The 26,836-nt window shown below is 37.2% G+C and overlaps 1 protein-coding gene across 1 annotated transcript in view; it reads left to right on the plus strand.

Moving 5' to 3' along the window:
• SLC13A1 (solute carrier family 13 member 1) overlaps positions 1 to 25,836 on the plus strand; it is an 86,062-nt gene extending 60,226 nt beyond the window's left edge. The window contains exons 9-15 of the mRNA XM_062198498.1: positions 9,036 to 9,134; positions 9,579 to 9,680; positions 14,696 to 14,802; positions 18,304 to 18,413; positions 21,796 to 21,957; positions 23,359 to 23,496; positions 25,699 to 25,836. Of these exons, the coding sequence (XP_062054482.1) occupies positions 9,036 to 9,134; positions 9,579 to 9,680; positions 14,696 to 14,802; positions 18,304 to 18,413; positions 21,796 to 21,957; positions 23,359 to 23,496; positions 25,699 to 25,836 (856 nt within the window). The remainder of the gene's footprint in view (positions 1 to 9,035; positions 9,135 to 9,578; positions 9,681 to 14,695; positions 14,803 to 18,303; positions 18,414 to 21,795; positions 21,958 to 23,358; positions 23,497 to 25,698) is intronic.
• Positions 25,837 to 26,836: the final 1,000 nt, after the last annotated feature.

A 26,836-nucleotide genomic window follows, 5' to 3' on the forward strand; every position in this document is an offset into this window, starting at 1 on the left:
TTATTTTAAAATGGCCTACCACCTAAAAAGGAGAAAAAAGACATAAAGGGTAGCTTTCTAAATGCATTATCTATGAGGAAAAAGATACTGTGAAGTACCTGTTAGGCGAAGTCCATAAATCATGATCAACGGCATGCTTAAACAATCCTCCTGTTGTCCACTGTTGGTTAGACATGGCACAGCTCCATGCTCCAGCTAAATTTTTTTTGTGTCCTTTTTAGTCTGCCAGGGAGTTCACCTCCAGAGGTTTTAGATCGACAAGCAGAAATCATCAGCCACTCCACTGGCAGGCTACCACACATTTTGATTAGTGTGTTGACTGTTAACATAGTTAACTCACCCATTATAAATGACCCCAACATACTTGGAAAGAGAAGCTCATCTATCAGTGCCACTGAACTTATTTAAGTGGAGAGGTTGATACATTGTCATATGCTTCATCAGTTCCTTTGTGAAGGCATTAACCTCCATTCGAAGCAAAGCCAATTTGGCTTTAACTATTTATTCTGTACCACCAAAATGACAAAGTACATATTCATTTTCATAGCTGGAAAATAATTTATAAAAATACTCTTTTCACATCTTTTTCTAAAGATATATTTCAAGGTGGACCATAGATTAGTTTTTTATAATAGATAGCACTATTAATGTTTTGACAATGGGTAAAACTTCAAGACTAGCACTAGACAGTAATGTAATTTAAAATAAAAATATTTATGCCTTGATCATAAATCCAAAAACATATATCTAATTATGTTCAATAGCAAGATGTATGCATGAGGATGATTATGAATGTATGTAATGTATAGCTTCATAATGAAGGGAATTTGGAAACAGAGGAAGACCAATTAATTAAGCTGTTCCAGGGATTGTCTTCCTAATCAGACACCAATATGAACAGTAATTCAATGTACCAAGTCTTCTTCACAAAAGCCAAGGAAGCCAGGTGACAGACCACAGTGCTTGGTTTAATATAATAAAAAGCAATTGAATGGAAGAAAACAAGAATGAAAGAGTTTCCCATATCTCCCCTTTCACAGCTCTAAGTAGTGGAACATAGTGAGAGAGAGGCCTTACCTCTTTCTTGGAAGAGGGAGAGGGAATTAGATCCTGACCTCAGACTTAATACAGAGTATCAGGCCTACCATGATTAAAAACAGTGCCAGTTAGGGCACCATGGTCACTGCATCAGGCTCATACCTGCAGACTGAGGCTGAATTCTCCTTTGCCGTGATGCTCAGGGAGGCATCCAAAACCATGCCCCCAAAATACAGCAGACAATGGAGCAAGACTTTAGCCACTGGGAGTGAGGCAGGAAAGGGAGCTTATGATCTTGCCTTGGAGTTTGGAGCCAGTCCTACTGCTATTATAGCAAGCATGAGATAAAGTTCAAATGTCTTTACCCCAAACTAGTGTTCACAGACACAGCTTATGTGAGTTTCTCCACAGCAGGAGGAGACCTGTGTCCCAGTGGGACAGTATCATTTCTTTTTTTTTTTTTTTTTAATATTTTGTGTTTTCTTTTTTTTTTTAATTTTTTTTTATTTTTTATTTTTGACAGGCAGAGTGGACAGTGAGAGAGAGAGAGAGACAGAGAGAAAGGTCTTCCTTTGCCGTTGGTTCACCCTCCAATGGCCGCCGCGGTAGCGCGCTGCGGCCGGCGCACCGCGCTGTTCCGATGGCAGGAGCCAGGTGCTTCTCCTGGTCTCCCATGGGGTGCAGAGCCCAAGGACTTGGGCCATCCTCCACTGCACTCCCTGGCCACAGCAGAGAGCTGGCCTGGAAGAGGGGCAACCGGGACAGGATCGGTGCCCCGACCGGGACTAGTACCCGGTGTGCCGGCGCCGCAAGGCGGAGGATTAGCCTGTTGAGCCACGGCGCCGGCCAATATCATTTCAGTGTATATTACTTCCAGCCTCACGTGGGTCAGATGTACACCCCTGAGATTGCACAATGCCTGGTTACTCTGACACCCAGATGTGACCCAACTTAATTCCATTCTGGCAAATGAAGAGCTACCTTTAACTCCCTTCTTCCAACAGTGGGGAGACAGCAAGAACAACAAAGCTGAATCTTGGGACTCAGTGATAGTCTATAAGCTCAACACTACACAGATCCTAATTGTCCTAGTCCCTAGGTCAACGTCTCTGGACAGGTGATCTAGATTTGCTGCAGTGTCAGATAGAAATCTGGACACTGGTGGTATGGATTTGTTTTGGCATGTGTCACTGCCTGCTTCACATGGGCCTGATGTGTACCTACAAGATTATATAGGGTCTGATGACCATGATACTAAAATGTGACCTCATTTACTACCCAATGGGACAGAGAAAAAGTTGCTCTTATTACCCCCTTCTCAAACTTGGGTAGACAAGACAGAACCAAAGAACAGTACCTTGGAATGCAGTTCTGAGATAATAAAACCCAACCTTGGAAAGATCCTACTGGTCACCACCAATAGGCTATTACCTGTGGATAGAGACTGTGGACCTGCCTCAGTGCCAAATGGAGTCTTGTGGCTCCACTTGATCATATTTACATACTAGCCAGCTGGTTGTAGTAGCCTTGGGCTATGCATCCTTCTCAGTAGCACATATATATATAAGCCCCAGGAAGAGGCTATTCCTTCATAGATCATTCTCCAGTTCATGTTAAGCAACACACCAATTATGAATGAATTTGATGCAAGAATCAGCAAGTGATATTCTCTAGGAGTGAAAGAGTGACAGCAAACCAATAGTGGGCTTGCAGCAAATGTCTACTTGGAACACAGTCTTGTGCTGAAATAGCAGGAGTGCTCACAGGCTTGGAAAAAATAAGTGAAATGATTATAATTTTTGGAAAGACACCCACAGATTAAGATGAACAACAAAGAACAGAAGACAATAGCTGATCCTTCAATACACAGGTGACTACACATGCCTTCAAGCATTAAGAACTTTCAGGGAAACATCACTTCACTCAACAAGCAGAAACAAGTACAGAAACCAACAACCTAGAAAGTGGCTTTTCAATTGCTCAAATGAAGAATTTAAAATAGTTATTATAATAGATTTGACAAATGGAAGCAATTTAAAAAACTGAACAGAAATCCACCAACTGAATACTGCACTAAGCAAAAGTTAAATGCAGTGGAAGGCATCAATAGCCAAATAGATTAAACAGAAGAAACAATCATTGGGTTTGAAGACAGGCAGTTTGAAAATGCACAGTCAGAGAAGGAAAAAGAAAAATGAATCAAGAGGAATTAAGAAAGTTTAAGGAATATTAGGGCAACACAAAAAGACCAAATATACTAGTTATTGGGACTCAGGAGGGATTTAAGAATATCATAGAAATAGAAAGCATATTCAAAGAGATAATAATGGAAAATATCCAAGCCTAAAAAAGATACAGCTATCCAGGTATAGGAAGGTCAATAATAAGATTCAACTCAACCAAGTTTATCCCTAGATATATTATAATCAAATTTTCCAAGGTTAAAATAGAGGATTCTCAAAGTTGAATGAGAAAAAAAGCAAATAAAAAGGTACCAATTTGCCTAACTACAGACATCTCAACAGAATGGAAAACTACAGAAATACATGGAAATTAAAGAACTTACTTCTGAACAACCAATGGGTAAAGGAAGAAATTAAGAAGGAAATTTAATATTGACTTTAATGAATGAAAATGGAAAAACAAACTACCAAAACTCACAGGACATAGATAGACACTACTAACAACAATTAATGCCTACAACAAAAATCATAAGGATGTCAAATGAACAACTTGTTACTGCTCCTCAAGGAACCAAAAGAGTAAGAACAATCAACCCCAAAATTAGTAGAAGGAAAGAAATAATAAAATTCAGAGCTCAAGTAAATAAAATTGAAAATGAACCAACACACACCAAAAAACAATGAAACAGAGAACTGGATCTTTGAGAAATTAAAATTAACAAACAGACTAAGAAAAGAGGCATGATTCAAATGAGTAAAATCAGAGATTACAAGGGAAACATTATAACCAATACCACAGAAATACAAATGATTATTAGAAATTATTATGACAATTATAAAGCAAGAAATTTGATGGCCTAGAAAAAAATGGGCAAATTCCTAGACACATATATCTTACCCAACAATAACTGAATCATAAAGAAATAGAATACCTCAATAGAACAAAAAAATTCACAGGATTTAGTCAATAACAAAAAACCTCCCATTTCAGCAATGTCTGGGACCAGATGGCTTTGCTGATGAATTCTACCAAACACTTACGGAGGAATCAACATCAATTCTCCTTAAATTTTTCCAAAAAATAGAAGAGCAGAGAGTTCTTCTAAACTCATTTTATAACACCAGCATTACTTCAATAACAACACCGGACAAAGGCACAACATAAAAAGCTACAGGACAATATCCTTGATGGATATAGGTACAGAAATCCTCAGCAGAATACTGAATCCAACAGCATATTGAAGAATTAATCATGGGACAGACATTTAGCTTGGCATTGAAAATGCTGACTGGGATGCCCACATGTAATCCCTAGATGCCTGGTTTCAAATACTGGCTCCATTCCTAATTCTAATTTCCCACTATCGCACACACTGCGAAGAATTAGGTCATAACCCACATAGACGAGTTCCTGCTATCCACGTGGGAGACCTGGACTGAGTTCCTAGCACCTGACTTCAGCCTGCACTCTGCCCTAGCCATTACAGGCATTTGAAGCATGTGCTCTCTCTTAAGTAAATAATTTTTAATCCTAAAAAATACTATTTACCATGATCAAATGTGATTCATCCCAGAATGAATGAAAGATTCAACATACATAGTTAAATAAACATGAAATACATCAACAAAATGAAGCACAAAAATCACATGTATATCTTAATATATGTAGAAAACGTATTGGATAAAATCTGATGCCCCTTTATGGAAAAAAGAAGAAACCCTGACCAAAGTAGGCATAGTGGAATTTACCACATAGGGCCCATAAATAGCAAGGCAAAAACTAACATCATACTGGATAGGAAAAATCTTTCTAAGATCCAGAACAAGAAAGGAATGCCCATCTTCAGCCCTTTATTTAATGCAGTACCAGAAATCCTAGTCAGAGAAATTAGGCAAGAGAAAGGCATAAAAGACTCCTAAACTGGACAGAAGGAAGTCAAATTATTGCTGTTAACAGATAGAAAACTCCAAAAACTTATTCAGAAAATGATGAAAAGTAATTGATGGTTTCAGAGAAGTGACAGGATACAAAAGTCAACATGCAAAAATCAGTGGTATTGTGATACAGCAGTAGCAAATTCTCTGAAAAAATAAATCAAGAAAGCAATCTCATTTTCCAATAGCTACAAAAAAAAAAAAAAAAAAAAACCACTAGGAATAAATTTAACCAAAGAGGGAAAAGAACACTAAATGGAAACTGCGGCACTGAAGAGAACACGAGGAAAGGGAAAGACATCCATGTTCACGGATTGGAAGAATCAGTGTCACTAAAATGTCCCGCTACCTGAAGTGATTTACAGATTCAATGCAACTCCAATCAATTTCCAATGGCCTTTTTCACAGAAATAGAAGTATCAATATTAAAAATTATGTGGAACCACAAAAATCCTGAATAGACAAAGCATTCTTGCACAAAAAGAACAAAGAAGGAGGTAGTAAACTGCTTGACTTTAAATTAGAAAACTGCAGTAATTAGAACAGCATGATTTGGCATTTTAAAAACAGATTTACGGGCCACTGGAATAGAAAAGCAAGCCTAGAAGAAAATGCACACATAACTTCTTGAATAAGTATTTAATAACTTTTGATAAACATGACAAGAACATGCTTGGATCACTTGGTGAATCCCCCGCCTGCGGCGCCAGCATCCCATATGGGCGCTGGGTTCTAGTCCCGATTGCTCCTCTTCCAGTCCAGCTTTCTGCTGTGGCCCGGGAAGGCAGTGGAGGATGGCCCAAGTACGTGGGCCCCTGCACCCGCATGGGAGGCCAGGAGGAAGCACCTGGCTCCTGGCTTCAGATCGGCGTAGCTCCGGCTGTTGCAGCCATTTGTGGGGTAAACCAACAGAAGGAAGACCTTTCTCTCTGTCTCTCTCTCTCTCTCACTAACTGTATCTGTCAAATAAATTAAAAGGAAGGAAGGAAGGAAGGAAGGAAGGAAGGAAGGAAGGAAGGAAGGAAGGAAGGAAGGAAGGAAGGAAGGAAGGACATTCTTGGGGCTGGCGCTGTGGCTTAGCCGGTAAAGCCACCGCCCACAGTGTCGGCATCCCATATGGACGCTGGTTTGAGTCCCAGCTGCTCTGCTTCTCATCCAGCCCTCTGCTAAGGCCTGGGGAAGCAGTAGGAGATGGCCCAAGGCCTTGGGCCCCTGCATTAGCGTGTGAGACCTGACCTGAAACCTTGAAGCTACTGGAAGAAAGCATATGAGAGACACTTTAGGGCATTTCAAATATCCAGGGATTTATTTTTCTTGATCAAATCCCAAAAGCCCAAAATCAAAAGCTGAAATATACAAACTAAAGAGCTTCTGCCTGAAAAGCAAATAATTAACAGAGTGAACCCCTATAGAATGGGAGAAACTATTTTCAAGTTATACATTTGACAAGAATGTACCAGAATATAAAGGGATTGAAGCCAATGGCGAAAGAACCCTGAATAACCCAATCTGAAAATGAGGACTATATGTAAAGATATTTTTAAAAGACATAAAGATGATCAAAAATATATGAAAAGAATGTTCAACATCACTAATATTAGGGAAACACAAATTGAAGCCACAATGAGATATCAACTCATTCCAGTTAGAATAGCTATTGTCAAAAAGACAAAAGATGCAAGTGCTGACAAGGATATGGAGAAAAGGAATCCCTGTCCACTGGTGGTGAGTATATAAAGCACAGACATTGTGGAAAACAGTATAGAGGATCCTCAAGAATCTAAAAATAGAATTAGCATATGACCCAGCCATCTCACTATTGGGTATATATCCAAGGGAATAAAATCAGTCTGTCAAAGAGACATCTGCACTCCCGTGTCTGTTATAGTACTGTTCACAATAGTCAAGAAATAGGAACAACCAAAGTACCCATCCATTGGTTACTGGATAAAGGAAATATGTTACATATACACAATGGAATACTATTCAGCCGTAAGTAGTATTTGTGGGATATTGTCATTTGCAAGAACAAAAATGGAATTGGAGGTAAATAGATTAAATGAAATACACAAAACACAGAAAAACAAATAGTACATGAGCTCACCTATATGTGATCTCAAAAATTCATATCATGGAATTTGAGAGTAGAATAGTGGTTTCCAGAAGTTGAGGAGAGCAGAGGGGAGTGATTGATGGGGAAAAAGTTGGTAAATGGCTGTTGAGTTACAGTTAGATAGGAGTAATAATTCTGATGATCTATTGTACAATAGGGGGATTATAGATAACAATTATATACTGTATGTTTCTTTGGATATAACACTCTGTATACATACATAGAAATATTACATGGTACTCCATAAATGTAGACAATTTTTATTTATCAGTTAAATTTTTTTAAATTATTTTATGAGTTAATGAATATAATTATCTTAAAAATATTTTTAAATGTCAATGTTTCCTGGAAAATATGTCCCCAAATGTCATGGATTATAGCTGTGTTGGACATTAAACAGCCCACCGAATACAGCAAAGTTACTTTAAGTAGTCCACAAATATTTAACAAAAAAACTTGAGGGTATTGGAAATTTTGCTGTTTCAAAGGGAACCCCAGCCCAAACAAGGTTGTACAGCAGTGTAACAGGGAAGAAAGCACAGCGAAACAGCTCATGTGTTTCTGTGTGATAACTGCCCTCTCCTTGTGCCTTCTTACTCTTTACTCCCTCCTAAGTACTCTTGTTCGCCCCAACGACTTTACAGGAAAAATTCTCCCCGCTTCCTGTATCTACACACAAACTAACTGAGCTGCTCACATTCAAGATATAAGCCGTAGGAATTTTGTCCCTTTGCCATTTATTTCTTCCTCTGGCGGGATTTGGTTTTTTGCTCTACATCCGGAGCAATGATTCATTAAAAACTGTTCAAAGTTTGGAAGCAGTGGACTTCAGGACAGAAAAATTAGTCGCAGGAGAGAGAGATCACAAACCACTCAGGTAGAAGCAATAAAGAGTGGAAGTTACTACACACACAAAAAAATATGGAAGATTATTATTAGGATATAGGAATGGAAAAACAAAAAAAATGTAATAGAATGCTTTTACTTCTGAATATAGACCTAATATAGACTCTGACCATGATCAATATATGTGACTTCCCAGCCTAGTGTACAGCTCCAGTTAGGTACTTTGTGAAAATGGATGAATCTGACACCAACTGGCTCAGACAGTTGTCAAAGTTACAGTTGAGTTTATAAAACAAGCATTCACTTTGTACACCAGTGTTTAAAGATACTGGGCCAACCAAAACATCTATGACTCTATTCCTGTCCCTGCCATCTACTAATCTGTTACCTAACAAGTGCAATAATTAACATCAAGATATATAATAAATATATAATAAATGTATTTTAAAATAAAATAATTGAATATATAACAAAGTGCTTTTGAGAGATGAGTGATGCATGGCAGAATTCTAATGGTAAAAAAGGACTTGGAAAAAATAATCAGTGGATGACATCAGGAAAACTATGCAACAAAAAGTAAGCAATGAAAAGTGAGCAAGGGAAAGAGGAGAGAGGACAATCAGAGGGGATGGAGGCATTGATGAAAAACACAGATTTCCTTGAAGTGAATGGAATGGGAGTTGGAGCGGGAGATGGGAGGGTTGTGGGTGGGAGGGAAGTTGGGGGGGGGGAAGCCACTGTAATCCAAAAGCTGTACTTTGGAAATTTATATTTATTAAATAAAGTTTAAAAAAGGAAAACACAGATTCCTACAATCAGTGGGAAAAGTCATACTTTATGAAATTTTCACAACAATCTTTGGTAAAACAGGGTTGTGGTGAAGGACAGCTTTGATTAATAGTCTTAATTATTCTTTTCAGTTTCAAAGAGATGTTCAAATGTGGCAAAACCAGAACAGCCAAAGAAAAAGCTTGTGCTAATGTGATTAAGGAAGAATACCAAAAGCTTGGACCAATGAGGTGAGATATACACATCCTTGCAAGTGCATACACACACACACACATACACACAGATATGTGCAGCTTATACCACAAGTAGTTTCTAAAAGAAAGAAAAAGAAGAGAGAGAGAGAAGGGAGGAAGAGAGAGAAGGGCAATTATCTACAAGGTATTTACAACATTTGTTCAGGGGCCCCAATTCACTAAGATTTTGAATATAACAAAGCATGGCAAAATACATACCAATGGCTCACTAAAATTTGCCAAGCAGAAGGAGAAGCAGCTGAGAGTTCCCACAAAGCAGAAAGGGTCTTTGCCACAGGTACTGATGCTCTCCAATTATTGGCATAGCTAGTTCTCAACAGGGTTGAGAGCTTTGCTAAGATTGCTCCTGACAACAGCTCAGGCGGTTTATAAAAATGTCCTGAGAAAATGTGAATTGATAGCACTGGAATTTCTCTACAGGTATCAAGAAATTGTGACCTTGGTGCTCTTCATTATAATGGCCCTGCTGTGGTTTACCCGGGAGCCCGGGTTTATTTCTGGTTGGTCTGTGCTTTTTTCACAGTAAGTGTTATATGTTATGTCTACTGTTCCTTCCTGTTTTCCACTCTGCTTCTCTCTTAGGTGGTGCCTAGAAATCTGAAAAAATGAATGACATTTTTTTCTTCCCTTCCCATGAATATATTTTTAAATTATTTATTTGTTTGAGAGAGAAAGTAGAGAGGTAGAGAGAGAGAGAGAGAGAGAGAGAGAGAGAGAGAGAGAGAAAGGGGCAATGTCTCCTATTAGCTTGTTCAGACCCAAATGCCTTCAGCAGCCAGGCAGCCAGAGGAACCCAGCAGCCAAGAACACCATCCAGGTATTTCATGTGAGTGGCAGGAACACAATTACTTGCCACCATCTGCTGCCTCCCAGGGTCTGCCTTAGCAGGAAGCTGGAACTCAGAGTAGAGTCAGGAACTGACTCTGATAAAAGGTTCATGAATATCTTAACTGTTAGGTTTAACACCATGCCCTGAAAAGATAATTTTAATTTTCAAAAAAAAAAAAAAAGAAGAAGGCATTGTAGGGAATTAAATTTATGATGAGACAACAAAAAGAATAATAATGCAGCTAAAACCCAGGACCCATTACACAAAGTGAGTCCCATCCGTTCAAAAGCAGAAAGGTAATGTGCAGACAGCTCATGCTCTATGCACTCAGAAGTAGAGTTGTGGGAGTTGCACTGCTTGGGATCTAGTTCTGGCCCTTTCGCTTGGATAAGTCACCTAGCTCTCTGTTTCTTAACCTGTAAAATGAAAACAACAGTATTTAGAACAGTGCCGTGCTTCCCCTCCAGGAAGTGCTACTAAATGTGTATCATGTGAAATAGAAGAAGCTATTCATTGCCTCCTAATAATCTGATTTGAATTCATTTTCTTTTCACCATCATATTTTACCTCTATGGAGAACTATTTATTTGATTCAATATCATGAATTTTTCTACATTTATGTGCATTTTTACACCAGTTCCCTACAAATGCAGGTCAACCTCAATTTCGTAGATAAAGAATTCCTGAATAAGTAACAAGATGGATTTTAAGAGCTAATGCTGGGCTGGTGCTGTGGCACAGCAGGTTGAAGCTCTGGCCTGCAGTGTTTGCATCCCATATGGAAACAGCTTTGAGACCCGGCTGCTCCACTTCCAATCTAGCTCTCTGCTATGGCCCGAGAAAGCAGTAGAAGATGGTCCAAGTCCTTGGACTCCTGCGCCCACATGGGAGACCTAGAGGAAGCTCCTGGCTCCTGGCACAGCTCTGGCTGTTGTGGTCATTTGGGGAGTGAACCAGCAGATGGAAGATCTCTCTCTCTCTCTCTCTCTCTACCTCTCTCTGTAACTGTCTTTCAAATAAACAAAATAAATCTCTCAAAAAAAAAAAAAAGAGCTAATGCTAGAAGCCAAGTCAGAGTTTAATTCTCTCTCTCTTGTCATACATGCAAGTAGTTGTTGCTGAGTCATCTGAAGAAAGGGGAAGATAATAGCATACATTTCTAAATAAAGACCATCCTATGTGTCCATAGAAATAATCTGGTATTGAGATATGTGTTCCCAATCTATCTTTCCCTGTAATTCCTAAATTCATTAGGTATCTGATTGGGCTTCCTGTCACATGATATTCAGCAAGAATCCATGTATTTGGGGATCATAAAACAAAATTTTGGGATTAAATGCTTTCTGCTCAAGGCTGGCTTTGTGGAACAGTGGGTTAAGCCACTGCCTGCAATGCTGACAACCCATATGAGCACTGATTCAAGTCCCAATTGCTCCAGGTTTTTTTATATTTATTTATTTATTTGAAAGTCAGAGTTATAGAAAGGCATAAGCAAGAAGAGAGAGGTCTTCCATCCACTAGTTCACTTTACAGATGACCGCATCGGCTGGAGCTACACTAATCTGAAGCCAGGAGTCAGGATCCTCCTCTGGGTCTCCCACGTGGGTGCAGGGGCCCAAGGACTTGGGCCATCTTCCACTGCCTTCTCTGGCCGCAGCAGGGATCCAGATTAGAAGTGGAGTAGCTAGGACTCGAATCAGTACCCATATGGAATGCTGGCACCACAGGTGGCAGCTTAACCCACTATGCCACAACGCCGGCCCCTGCTCCAGTTTTGATCCAGCTCCCTTCTAATATGCTTGGGAAAGCAATAGAAGATGGTAGAAGTGCTTGGGCTCATGTCACCCAGGTGGGAGATTCAAATGGAGTTCCAGGCTCCAGGTTTCAGTCTGGCACAGACCTGGCCATTTTAAAGTTGATCAGCAGATGGAAGATATCTCCCACTCACCCTGTCTCTCCCCCTCTCTATGCCAGTTTGCCTTTCAAGAAATAAATAAATTTTAAAATAAATAGTTTTTAAAATGTATTCTTCCCACATTAAGTAAAGAAATTTCTTCCTCCCTTTGATGGAAACTTCACTTGTAGATATTGCCAACATGCATTATAAGCAGGTGCAAAATATGAATCTAAAATTTTAGTGACCACACAAGTTAAGCAATGCCATGTGGCAGCATATTTTAAAAGATCAGCTTTTTAAAAATGCATATTTATTTATTTGAAAGGCACAATGAGAGAGAGAGAGAGAGAGAGAGAGAGATCTCTGCTGGTTCACTTCCCAAATTCTCACAATAATCAGGTTGCATCAGACTGAAGTCAGGAAACAAGAACTCCATTTGGATCTTTCACATACATGGCACATACTTAATAATTCAGCCATCATTTGCTTGAACACATTAACAGGAAGCTGGGTTGGAAGCAGAGGTGGGGCTCCATCCCATGTGCTATGGTGTGAGATGCAGGGCAGAAACTTAACCTGATGCAGCACAATACCCACCTCAAAAGATCAGCTTGGTCTCCTGGCTTAGATGCCATGTGGGACATGCACATCCAATGTAAGAGTGCCTGAGTTCAAGACTTTGTTCTGGCTCCTGATTCCAGCTTCCTTCTGTGCACTCTAGGAGGCAGGCAGTGATGGCTCAACTGTTTGGGTTCCTGCCATCCACACAGGAGACCCAGAATAACTTCTGGCTCCCAGCTTTGCCCTGGCCATTGCAGGCATTTGGGGACTGAGCCAATGGATAGGAGATACCTTTTTGTTGTCTCTCAAATGAAATAAATGAATAAACAAAGAAACAGTCTGCTTTAGCATTATAAACTTTTTGTTTCCCTTAGAAGAATAAGTTTTCATTTTGAGAGGTCTAATCAAAAGGCATCACCCAATTAGTCAAAGCAAGTTACGGTTTAACAGCTGATTAGTGTTTTGTGGTTTTGAAATAGAATCTAAACCAACATAAAAATAATTATACTCCATTTTAAAAATCCATCTCCTATCATCCTAAGTAGGGAAAGTCTTTATCTAAACACCAGTGTGTAAGAATTAAATGAAATCAGACAATAGTTAATAAAAACCAGGCAGAAATCCCAATAAGAAATTCAATTTAATCAGCTTCTAATTTCTGTTCCTTATTGGAGGAAAATGTAATTCAGAACATGTTTTGTTTGTAGCAGGAAAACAGTGTATTTGCTTTGGGCAGGTGTTCATGTTACCTAGAATTCTAAGAAAGAACAACAGTAAAAGAAACAAAGATTTGAGAGAAGATAGATTATGAAAATAAAATTTAATTAGCAAACCCAATGCAAATAAAATTTGCATAACTATTATTTTGTAATCCTGATACAACTTAGTAATTCATAATACACTAAAATAAAAGTCATAAAATTTTAAAAGTTTTTTGAAAGCTAAATTATTTTAGTATTTATGCCTTACTTGATAGATAGATGTTTTAGACATCAAAAATTTCTGAAGTTAGCATGATATATCAAGATTTGTAGCTGTCACCTAATGTTTTCATTCCATCTGTTTAAAATTGGAGTGAATTCAATGTGTCTTTTCACATAAAACAAAGTCCAGTTACATGGTGCCCAAATTGGCAAAAATTCAACCAAGAATTACAACAGAAATAAATAAAAGAAATAGCAATAAAATTATAAACATTGGACAAGTTTATGTAATAAATTATGCTGAGGTAGATTTTTAATCAAAAATAAAAAAACATTTGAGAAAAGCAGTCTGCTTTAAACATGTTCAACAGAGAAAGATAATGTATTTACTTGATTATTTAATTTTTATGTAAAATACAGGAATATAGAATCTTCTATAGTACTTATTCATTACTGAGTTATGAAGTAGCCAAATAATCTTAGAGAGTATAGTTTTTCTTTTCAGGCTACACAAATATCCTCATTAATATTGCTCACTTTAAAGCAGGATCCTGATTATTGATGCCTGCTTCATTGTTGTCTGGTCTCCAGGTGCTTCTTAACTGTTTGGGCTTCTGGGAATCTGTCTCATTTGCTTGAATGGCCTAGTGATTCTAAGACCCCATCTGTTCCTGAATCACTCTCAATTTGTACAGTTATCATTTATGAGAATCACATAGACCATCCCAATAATTAATATTCTTGATTGAGTTTCATAAGGGGCAAAGTATTAAATGGGTTGATTTCATTTGTATGACATGGCTAGGGCCTACAACTGCAGAAGCAGGTGTTGCATCTTAGGAAACAGATCAATTCCTTTTCACAATTTACAGGAGGGTTTTAGGGGACTCTGGAAACATCATGCCTTGCCTCAATTCAATAGATGTTACAAATCAATTGTATAGGGCTTTGCCTAGCCTAATAATTGTTTTAACCTCAATTCTCTAAGAATAATATTAAAAGGAATAATTAAAAGAAAAAATTGTTTAGCAATTCTGTAAGTTTACCTAAGAGGGAGATTTGCCACAGTGGTCCAATAGGTTGGCATGTGTATATGTTCTAATTAAAATAAGCAGAAATATATAGAAACAATGGGCACGTGATCTGAGGTTATTAGTTACTGGGAGTTATGTCATTTAGTTAGAAATCCATAGGTTTTAGAGTAGATTATCCAGAATCTATAACCTATACCACCACTACTATTTATGTGCTATAGCATAGTCAAAAGATGTTCTCCATGTAAGTTCTTAATGAAATTTTCCTAATATGCATGTTTGTCCTTTTACAGGTACCCTGGTTATGTTACAGATTCAACTGTTGCCTTACTTGTAGGACTCCTATTCTTTCTTATCCCAGCTAAGATATTGACTAAAACTACACCTACAGGAAAAATTGGTTAAGTATCATTTATAATTCTGAATAAATCTGAAAAAAAAAAACAGCAAACAAAACACCCATATGTAAATTCTCATCAGTTTCAGTTTGCATTTAGAACAGAACAAAGGGCCATGCCAACATAATCCATGGCTTAGCATGTCCTATTTTCACAATGCAGTGGTCTATTCAGCTAGCACATGTCTCCACCCATAGGAAAGATCATCCTACTTTGCAGAACTCAGTGGATTTTCTTATGCACCATAGTCAGGGCCCTGCTGAATGTTACTATATGATCTATGAAAATACTTCCCCTGTCATAACCAGAATTAATTTTACCATTGGCAAACATAGAAATAAAAACTTGGAAGGCAATGCTTTAAGATGAGCCCTTGGTAATAAATCCTGAGGATCTAAAAAGGCGAAGAATTTCAAGACAAAAAAGCATTTACAGCCTGATGGTGTTCCTTAAGCCAAAGTAAATCAACCCCATATAGTAACTTAGAGTCACTATTGAAAAAAAAGTGAAGCATTCGCTTCACTTACAAGATATGAGGAAGGAAGCATGCATTTGTGCTTGAGGAAACCCAGCCTCCCCCCACACATACAGAATCCTTTCAATGCAGCATGTTTTGAGTGGTCACATGCCTCTGTTGTCAATATGGGGCAAATGGTTTATAATTGTTGGGAAGTGGACTAATAGAGTTGTGTGTGTGTATGTGTGTGTATGTGTGTCTGTTTACTGGGGTAGAACTTGTATTCATGCATTCATCTCGGCCCCTCTAACTTCTTGAGTCAGATTCATGAATGAGTAGTGTATCATAAAATGCTTTCTGATCCTCGTGTGAAATAAGAGCTCTCAGTGTGTGTTAAGAAGATGTTGCACTAGGAAGCATTGATTTCTATTAAACTGAAGGCTCTGACCATTGCAATCAAAGCCCTCAGGCCTGGCAGTAGGAAGTATGGAGGAAACAATGCTTAGCTAAACTTCCCTGATTCCCATGTGTGAATCCTCTCCCTCAGAAAGAGCTTGACTCTCTTTATGTTTCTCTTTCATCATTTTTTAAAAGATTTATTTATTTACTTGAAAGTCAGAGTTACACACAGAGAGGAGAGGCAGAGAGAGAGAGAGAGAGACAGAGAGAGAGAGAGCGAGCTCTTCATCCATTGGTTCACTCCCCAGTTGGCCACAACGGCCAGGAGCCAGGAGCCTCTTCCGGGTCTCCCACGCGGGTGCAGGGGGCCAAGGACTTGGGCCATCTTCTGCTGCTTTCCCAGACCATATTAGAGAGCTGGATCAGAAGTGCAGCAGCCAGGACTCAAACCGGCGTCCATAAGGGATGCTGGCACTGCAGGGGGCAGCTTTACCCGCTATGCCACAGCACCGGCCTCTCATCATTTTTTGACACATGTTCTCTCTGATATCCTCAGTCATATTACATTAAAAATCAGATAAAACATGCTTAAGAGTGGGAATAGAAGAGGGAGGAGGAAGAAGGGTTGGAGCATAGGTTGGGAGTAGGGTGGGAAGTAGCACTATGTTCCTAAAACTGTGTATATGAAACACATGAAACTTGTATAACCTAAATAAAATTCAAAAATAAAAAACATAACATGCTAAATTTTGGACGAGAGGTGCTTTTCAGAGATGTTTTAACAAGATATATAGCCTTCATGCAAAGAAGAAAACTGGTAGCAAAATTTCAGTAATCAGAGAAAATGTAGGTTTGGTTTGGGTTTAGGTGATGGAAATAGGAAGCAGGCTTTTTAGGAATCCTAAAATCTCACCATATAGAAGTTTGTCTATTACACACAAGTGCTAAGTAGGCATAATGTGATCTTAAATGAACTTATTTATCAACAAATCAATGGAGAGCTAGGCACTCACATATCGAGAGAAATAGTCATAAAAATTATGAGCATTGCAAGAGTCTCACAAATGATACTTGTTATTTAATCTGATTTACATTTAATATGGAATCCTGATGAATCTGTTATGACCCTCCTTATTATTTAAAAATGATACAAAATATAAAAATAAATATTAGTGAATAATAATGAAAATGTTACATCAATACTGTTGGAAACAATGAAATATTATAGACATTGTACATACCAAAAAATACCATGGTCCAATGCACTATTATTCATATTAAGCAATGATGTTGGTGGAATGAATGAATGAATGAATGGATTAATGGCATTGCAAATGATAGTGTTATACCTTGTATAAATGTGTCTTTTAATATTAACTAAAGTATTTCCCCTAAATTTTAAGGTTTTTTTTTCTTTTTTTAAATACAATTGGCCTTCTGTATCCATGGGTTCTGCAACCCTATATTTGACCAACCGTGTATAGAAAACACTTGGAAAAGAAAAAAAAAAAAAAAAAAACGTGTCTCTATTGAATATGTACAGACATTTTGGGTTGTCATTACTTCCTAAACAATGTGATACAACAACTATTTTTTTGAAAGATTTATTTATTTATTTGAAAGTCAGAGTTACACAGAGAGAGAAGGAGAGGCAAAGGCAGAGAGAGAGAGAGGTCTTCCATCCGCTGGTTCACTCCCCAGTTGGTCACAATGGCCGAAGCTGCACCAGTCTGAAGCCAGGAACCAGGAGCTTCTTCCAGGTCTCCCACATGAGTGCAGGGGCCCAAAGACTTGGGCCATCTGCTGCTTTCCCTGGCCATAGCAGAGGGCTGATCAGAAGTGGAGCATCTGGGACTCAAACCAGCGCCCATATGGGATGCCAGCACTGTAGACGGCAGCTTTACCTGCTACACCACAGTGCTGGCCCTGAATACAACTATTAACAAGCATTTACATGGTATTGTTTTATAAGTGAAACAGAGATTCTTTATAGTATAGAGAGGCATGTCCAAAGGTTTTTGAAAATTCCTTTTTTATTTTTTTTTCAAATATTAATTTATTTATCTGAGAAGCAGAGTTACAGAGAGAGAGAGAGAAAGAGAGAGAGAGAGACCTTCCATCTGCTGCTTCACTCCCCAGTGGACACAAGGGCTGGAGCTGGGCCGAGACCAAAGCCAGGAGCCAGGATCTTCTTTTCCCACACAGGTGCATGGGTCCAAGCACTTTGGCCATCCTCCACTGCTTTCCCAAGCCATCAGCAGGGAGCATGATCAGAAATGGAGCAGCCTGGATTTGAATCTGAACCCATATGGGATGCCGGCACCATAGGTGGAAACTTAACCTTCTACACCATAGCACCTACCCCTGAAAATTCCTTTTTCTATAAAGTACTTGAGCATCCTCAGATTTGGCTATCTGAAGGGAGGGGCAGAACTCCTGGAACTGATCCCTCAAAGATACTGAGGGACTGCTGTGTAATGTTCCATCTGGTTCAGGTGGATATCACTCAAAGTCTTGGAGAAATGTCCTCTTTAAAAATAATACAGGAATATTACAAATTTTCTGTGAGATGGTTATATAGGGTGGTGAAATAAAGTCATATTGTGATATGTTAAGCAACATTTAACCATAGGATTTTGTTTTACAGTTGCTTTTGATTATTCTCCATTGATTACTTGGAAAGAATTCCAAACTTTCATGCCCTGGGACATAGCCATTCTTGTTGGTGGAGGGTTTGCCCTGGCAGATGGCTGTGAGGTAATACTCTATGTATACAACATCTAACAATTACCTAGACCATTTAAAGAGCACAAGGACATTTCAAGCTTTTGGCATGTTCACCTTTATCCTGCCATTTTAATGATGCAGGTTTTAGCAGTTGTGCTGTGAACATACCACACAGATGAGGCAGTTCAGAGTTCAAGAATTTTTACAGGCTGTAAGCATAATTGTTAAGGTATACTGACATGAGAAAAGAAAGAATGCAAAGACTGAAAATTTTAATCCATGAAATAGTATTAGAAGTCTAGCTCACTAAGAAAAATCTTACATAAAAGTAATATGCAAAGTGGCTCAATGGAATATGTTTTTATTTGTTTATACCTTTTTTTCCTGATGAATATAAGTAACTCTAATATTCTAAAATTTCTTGCTCTTCTATTATCAAAGGAAAATGAGAAATAATACTAGCACTTAATAAATATTTATTGAATGAAGAATAGAGAAAGTTTCACATAACTATGTCAATAAATTAAATTGTGTTTTATATTAGGAAGACATAAAACACTATGAGGAATACAGCTAGCTATTTCTTTGACCTCCCTATCTAACTAAAACAACACAGCAGCCTGGGGAGGTCCTTCTCCTTTGTCATTGCACTGGCCATTGTAGGATTGCTAGAAGAAAAGCATCTTCAAAAGCCCCATAAAAATCCTTTATTCTTAGACTAATTAAAAGCATCTCATTTCTTGATTTTGAAGCTTTTTGCAAACTGCTCAGATCTTTTGGCTGTTTCATTTCCTTAACCATCAAATAAAAAAGAACCACAAAATGTGTTGTGCCCAGCTCTTGAAGGAAGAAGTTAAATTATTATGCTTCAAGATAAATAGCTATTTCTTCTCTCCTCTTCTTCATAACCTATCAGGAAACTATTATTTGCTTTCAACTTTATTGTGTTGTTTGACATAATATTTAGATACTGGGCTTTCAGCACAAGTCTATAATAATAGCTAAAAAATCTTGGAAATTGTCTCAGTTCCCAGTGTCCCATTGTTTTAGGTCTTCATTTGACTGTCCAAATAAGAGTGGTAGAAATATAAGACAAATATACTTTTCTTTTCTACCTTTTCATAAGAAATGACATGGATTTTCAGAATAGATGATTCCCATTCTTACATTTGCTAATATGTATTGTAAGGAACTCAGAATCAGCAAGTCTGGCATTGTAATGAATTTGGCTCTTCTCTGTTCCCCAGAATATCTGTCTAGACTGGACCACAGACTTGTGGACTTGGCCAGACTTTAGAGTAGCAAAATCTAAGGCAATAAAACAATGTGGACACAGTCTGATGCACCAGGTTCTCTCAGTGGGAAAATTAGAGAAACCATGGAGAGAGGTCTGTCTTGCTCTAAAATCCTCGCACACAACACCAGATCTCCACAGGACATATAAAATTATCATACCCCTAAGTGACCAGATTAACACCATAGGGCTGAACCAATACACCCTTGCAACCTAGTTTTACAAAGATTTGTAAAAAATTAAATCATAAACATTTTGTTCAAAACTTCTGGCAGTTATCCATAAGCAGATAACCCTTCTGAGAATAGAGGTGGTAGCTATCATGCCATCCACTTCATTGCAATTACCTCTATTTCAAATGCCTCTCCATTTTATTTTAATGTGGTTGATCTCATAGGAGCCAGCAGTCACTTTAAAAATTCTAACAGTGAACAACTCCTGCATTTCTCTTTTCACACATTCCTCAAAAATTTTCTTCTTGGAAGGGTTAGCACTATATTTTTTCATATATCTACTAAAATGGCAAGAAGTGAGCAGAAATGTCAATCCATAAGACAAGGTTTATATGACAAAGTCAATAAAATCAGGAGATACTGATAACACTTAGAAGATGGAGAGAGGATATTTGAGGGATAACTAGCTTTGAACAAGTATAGAAAGTAATGAACGGTGAAATCTGTATGCGGGCAAGAGGAAGAGCCAATAAGATTTATTTATAAGACCATGGAGAAATTTGGAAACTGGAGCAGCAGATTAACTCTACAAGCTGGAATAAACGCAGACCTGAGTTAGGAGGAAGGTTTACGAAGTGTACAATGAACTGTGAGCCTCCCAGATACTTGCCCCAGTAACAGTCAAGCAGCTGCTCGCTCTCTCTCCTCCCTTATAAAAAATTAAGATTTACTCTGCAGCAAAACTGAACCAATGAAACAATGGCTCATGGCTCAGTCTTTCAGTAATCCTTACCCAGACATAAAAAGCTTTAAATTATCATTTCACTGTTTCCCTCTTAAAACGAGTAAGTAGTGCAAGCTTGCCAGACAACTGAGAAAACCTTAGATACAACAGCTAGTTAGAAAAATAAACAAAAACAAATAGAAAAGCAACACAGATAAAGCAAAGAAATAAATGAAGCAAAAGAAAGTTTTGTTTTATCGTTGAAATCTCTAAAAGATATTAGAAATCTTGGGCATGAAGCTAAAATAGAATGTTGCTTTAAAAAGGAATAGGAAGAGAATATGAAAAAGTCCCTGAAGATTAGAAATATGATAATAGAAATTTTTAAAACTCAGTAGTAGTGTTAGAAGATGAAGCTTGAAATATTCCAGAAATAGAACAAAAAGAAAAAAGAAGGTAAATATTTAAAAGAGTAAGAAAATTACAACATCAATCCAAAATACCCAATATTCAATTAAATGGAATTTCAGAAGCAGAGGAAAAAGAATGGACAGACATTTAAAAAAAAATACAAAATCATTCCCATAACTGAATACTTGCTGAAAATGTATGTTATGTAAAATTATGCATGGATTTCAACCTTTTTTCATCAAAGTAAATTTATAATTGTGTTTCCACTAACTTTTAAAATTATGGTGGGTATTGAAAAAAACCCTACTCCTTATGTAACATGTTAGGAAGTCAGTGAATTGAATAATGTCTGAATTTGAAAATTAGGGGAAAATGTATGATTAGAATATTATTTTAAAGATAACTATACAAGTACCTAATTTTATACTTAGATTTATAAATAACTAATAAGAGTTAAACGTTTTTGTCTCTGAAAAACATAACTTAGGGGTTGGGGAAGGTGAACCAGATTGGCTGCTGTTTCTTAAAGCTTCATATATTCTCTATTTAGATAAATTTAAAATTTCATTGAAAAGAAATATGGGAAGACAATTTAAACTTCCTAATTCATGTTGATAATGCCAAAACAAGACTAAGCAATAGCACTTCCACATCAAACTGACTGGATCTATAAAACCACAGAAAAATGAGAGATTAAAATTATAGTTTAGAAACAGTTCTCAGAGCAAATAATGTCATCTATGTATTAGTTATATCTGATTAAAATAAAATATTAATGAATACCAAAATTCTCAAATTTGCTTTTTTTAGGCCTCTGGACTATCTAAGTGGATAGGAGATAAGTTATCTCCCCTAGGTTCATTACCAGTATGGTTGATAATTTTGATATCCTCTCTGATCGTCACATCTTTGACAGAGGTAGCTAGCAATCCAGCTACCATTACCGTCCTCTTCCCAATATTAGCTCCACTGGTGAGTATCTCATTTAATCCCTTTTTATGTTCTTTATATCTTTTATATTCTCTTCATCAGAAGAGTAGTTTTCGACTTAGGAATTCTGATTCTCATTTTTTTTTTTTTTTTTTTTTTTTTTTTGCCTGAGTGGACTTCCTATTAGAAACTTGTAGAATAGTTTTTTTTTTTTTTTTTTCATTAATATCTGTTTAGGAAATCTTGACTTGAGAACTGTTTTCTACCATGTTCAAGAGTCAGACTCTTAAGTGAACAATTTGCCTAATCCCCATTCAATTTTTTCACTTGCAAATAAATCAAAGAGTCAAAATTCCAACAGTAAGAACTGGGGTTCAATATTTCCTGGTAACTTTAATATTTAAATCTCTAACATGTTTCCCTCAGTAAGATTGTTATCAAATTTCTGAGTTGTGCTTTATAGAAGTGATTTGTAAATGAAGGGAAAGCTAAACATGCACTTCTGCCTTAAATAGCTTATTCAGAGTTCTCTACTGCCAGGGACAAATAGAAAAAGTCAGAAGTGGGTTTCCTAGAAGAAACAGGAAAAGGCTGTCTTCTTTCCTCCCCACCTTAACAGCAATTACAAGAAACAGCTTTAGCTTAAATGTTTTTCTTGTTGGGATGGATGAGCTTGGTGAATGGGAAACACTTTAAATTAAGAAGGATTGTCTTCCTGGAATTGTTCTGCTACCAGCTCAAGGGTCTGCTTGAGCTGCTGCTTCAATTTAGAAAAATAAATGTAGGCTGTTTACATTGGTAAAATATCATCTGGGGTCTTTCTACTTTTTCCCTCAAGATGAAACAGTTAGAAAATTGTGTGATGGATAGTGGTAACACTTCTGTGATGCTCCTTAAAGAAATGTTAAAGTAAACATCACAGAGGTAAGAAAGTTAATGCCAGAATGAGAAAGGCAGTGAGACCCCACCTAAGCTCGTCCACAGCTCATCAGCTGTGTGCCTAGATCAGTTCTATTAGCTTCTCTGAGCTTCAGTTCTCTCATCTGTTATTTGGAGTCATCTCGTAAGATTATTGTGAAAATTTAAATATTTATATAACATTTATTTGAGTTATTTATAATTATATAACAATGTATTATGTATAAATATATGAACAGGCACCACAGCACCTAGCATTGTTTCTGAAACATTGTTTCTGAAACATTGTTCCTGAAACAAATGATACCTTAAATAAATCGGACTCTATTGTTTAAGTAGGGAACAATGATCATATTAAGAAAAACAAGAGGAGACACTCTCTGAAAACTGTTCTTCAAATTAAAACTGCATCTGCTGTATAATTTTATGTTTGTTTGGAGTGTTTATGATATAAATTTGTTCACTTTGATGGTTGACGCCCACCCTTAACATCTTACTTTGCTTCCTTTTACTCTTCTATGACAGTCTGAAGCCATTCACGTGAACCCTCTTTACATTCTGCTGCCGGCTACTCTTTGCACTTCATTTGCTTTTCTCCTACCAGTAGCAAACCCACCCAACGCCATTGTGTTTTCATATGGCCATCTCACAGTCGTTGACATGGTGAGTTGCTGAAAGAATACTGTCGCATACGATGCACAATTTTTGTGATGTCTTCAATTGTATCCCTTGACTTCTGTTTCTAAATTTGCACGTGGATAGCCAAAGAATTGTTTTTCAGAGTGATAGGCAGAAGTGAACGTGCCATTAGAATATATAGTCACAAATGTAGAGCTTTCAAATGTATCAGTAATTCTCCAGAAGAAGGAGAGGAGCAAAACAGCTGAAACTTAGCATGTCAGGATCAGGATCCAGCCTGTCTAGGCAAAAGGGCGAAATGCGTCCATCAAAACAACACTACACTTTGCTAGCAGCCAACATTTCCTCAAATAAGACATTCCGCTCCATGCTTGCCCACTGAAAAAGCCTTATTTTTCATATGATTCAAATATTGACACCTGATGAGAAATAAGCAATAATGCAAACTCGAGAGATGAAGTGTGCATATTTTGGCCAACTATAGAAGTAGTGATAGTTAAGAACTGGCTTCAGAATATTCTAGTCTTCCCTCCCAATAATCGTTACCAACATCTAAATGAAGCGAAATAAGAATATAACCAAGGTAAATTCAGTGACCATGATGTACAAATGCACTTATAAGCTAAGTATTGGCTCTCTCCCTTCCTCAGAGATTGCTGTTCCCTGCAAAATGAATATCCTGTAGGTAAAATAAGCTGGGTACAGCGAGACAAATACATATTCTTTCTCATATGTAGAGGCTAAATAAAGTGCCTGAACATCAAATAGTGATTACTAGAGGCTGGGAAGGGTTTAGGGGAGGAAGAATAAAAAGTAACAAAGCACAGTTCACTAGAAGGAATGATTTCTAGAGTTGTATAGCACAGCCAGGTGACCACACTTCACAGTAACACATTTCCTATTTTCTGAAGAACTAGAAGAGAGGAGCTGAAAGCCTCCAAACATAAAGTAACAATAAGTATCATCCCAGTGTTATCAGTACATGCTGTACACATGTGCTGAAATATCACACTGCATCCTTAAAATATGTGCAATTATTGCATATTAACCAAAACAAAGAAAAATTATGGCATTTCCTCTATGTAGAAGTCATATAATACCTTTTTGGTGAACAAAGTGTACTTAGTACAATGAGTGCAAAGCCATATGTAGATGTGTAAAGAGGCTTGAGAAAGTTCATGGAAATGGAGTTTAGAAATAGTAGGTATTTTCCATGAAATTTTTTTAAAGTCCCTCATGTTGAAAAGAATAGAAACATGATTCTGGAATAAATGAGTGGACAGAGAAGAGCTGCTATATTCATCATGGCCTGGTAGCCTCCATTTGCTTTGGGACTCTGTTTTAATGCAGACAATGAGGGAGTAAGCAAACTTGCTCTATAAAGAGCCAGATAATTCATATTTGAGGCTCTGTGGACCATACAGTCTCTGTCACAATTACTCAACTCTGCCATTCTACCATGAAAGAAGTCAAAGACGATGTGTAAACAAATATGTGTGCTTTTGGGCCCACAAAACTTTGCTTACAAAAACAGATCATGGGCCATAGCTTGGCAATCTCTATTTTAATGGGTAGAAAGCAGTCTGGAACTTGTTTAACGAATATTTGATTAATGTAAAAGTTATAAAAATGAGAACCCCCCAAAAATAAGAGAAATAGAAATGACATTTTGAAGTTTCAATAACAGTACTGGGGGAATAAACCAATAATATCATTGAGATTATGAAGAATACAGTTATTATATGGTGTCTTAAAATGTATAAAATCACAAAACTCAAATTCTGAATTTTTAAAATTTTATATAAGTTATACAAATTTCATGTATTTCACATATACAGATTTAGGAATATAGTGATACTTTCCACCCTACCCTCCCTCCCACCAACCCTCCAACCCTTCTTCTTCCTTCCTCTCCCATTCCCACTCTCAATTCTGCTTTAACATGAAATGACTGATTTTTAAGGAGAATTTTCCGTAATCAGAATGATCTAGGAATATTCGTAAGGGGAGTCTCCCTGAGGCTGTCCTCCCAAATGATGTGTCCTTGGAGACAGATTTTCATTTGACATGAATGAAGGAAGAACCCCTGATTTTATGAAATGAAAATACTTTCTGCTAATCATTTAGAATGCTTGTCAAATCGGCATGTGCTTCCTACAACAGCATTTGAAATCCTCTCCAGGTCTTGTTTTTGGGAGACTGACATTTATGTTCTTTCTGTTCCAGGTTAAAGCTGGACTTGGTGTTAATATTGTGGGTGTTGCAGTGGTGATGCTTGGCATATCCACCTGGATGGTCCCCATGTTTGACCTCTACACTTACCCTTCTTGGGCTCCTGTAATTGGTAATCAGACGATACCATGATAAGCAAAAGTTCTATTTCATGGTGACTTTTGGGAACCATTAGACATTCATTGTAAAATGTGGCTCTGCAAAACTGATGATATCTTCAAATCAGATCTGGTGTACCAACTGCGATGCCAGAAAACATCCAAAACCTATTGTCTGGACTTGGAGCCCATTTTTCTTATGAAATGCAACCATAGAACATCTACTGGCCTTCACTGAGCAGTGGATGATTGAATTTGGATTAGGGACTATCTGCATCTTGCTTCCTCTGAAGCAGGTATAACTTATCACTTGATCTTCACTGAGATTTGACCATAAACTTTGCCTCACAATTGGTGTGCAGTGAAACATTTCAAGTATCAATATATTATTTCAAAAATTTACCATAAAGAAAAAAACTAGAAAATAAAATATCTCTGTTAATTAGGTACTTGGATAAATCATTTCTGTAGAGTTATTCAAGTGAGTTTGCTAACCTGGTTTAATCCAAATGAAATGTGCATTTCTATTTGGACTATTATTCGGAGTATTTTCATAAATATGTATACATATATATGAAATCTATGTATATTTTTATTATGATAGGCATTTTCCATGAACTTTTGGAAGACCCCACTCAATTGCATGGATGTCAAATATTTTTGTACCAAAATAAACTTATCTTTTAATTCCATTTCCATGAATTTTTGAAATATCTTCCTAGTACAAGTATGAAAATTTAAAGTAGTATGTAATTTAAAAATTTTATGTGAATCCACTAGAAAACAGAAAACCAATTGATAAGTATTAATTTCTACTTGATTCTATGGGTAAATTAATATAATTAATTCTTTTATGACTTCAGGGCAGTGAGAAACATGTTTTTTATCGAAGCTGATAAGGTTTGCTGTGATTTGCATTATTTGCACAGTATATTTAGAAAGGAAAACCAAACACTATAAAACTGTTAGCACATTTTTATGTATGTGCAAACAACTTGTGTTTATTTTGTTTTAGAAATGCATAACATCCTATT

The sequence above is a fragment of the Lepus europaeus genome, chromosome 1 (assembly GCF_033115175.1).
Source record: "Lepus europaeus isolate LE1 chromosome 1, mLepTim1.pri, whole genome shotgun sequence".
NCBI classification, from domain to species: domain Eukaryota; kingdom Metazoa; phylum Chordata; class Mammalia; order Lagomorpha; family Leporidae; genus Lepus; species Lepus europaeus.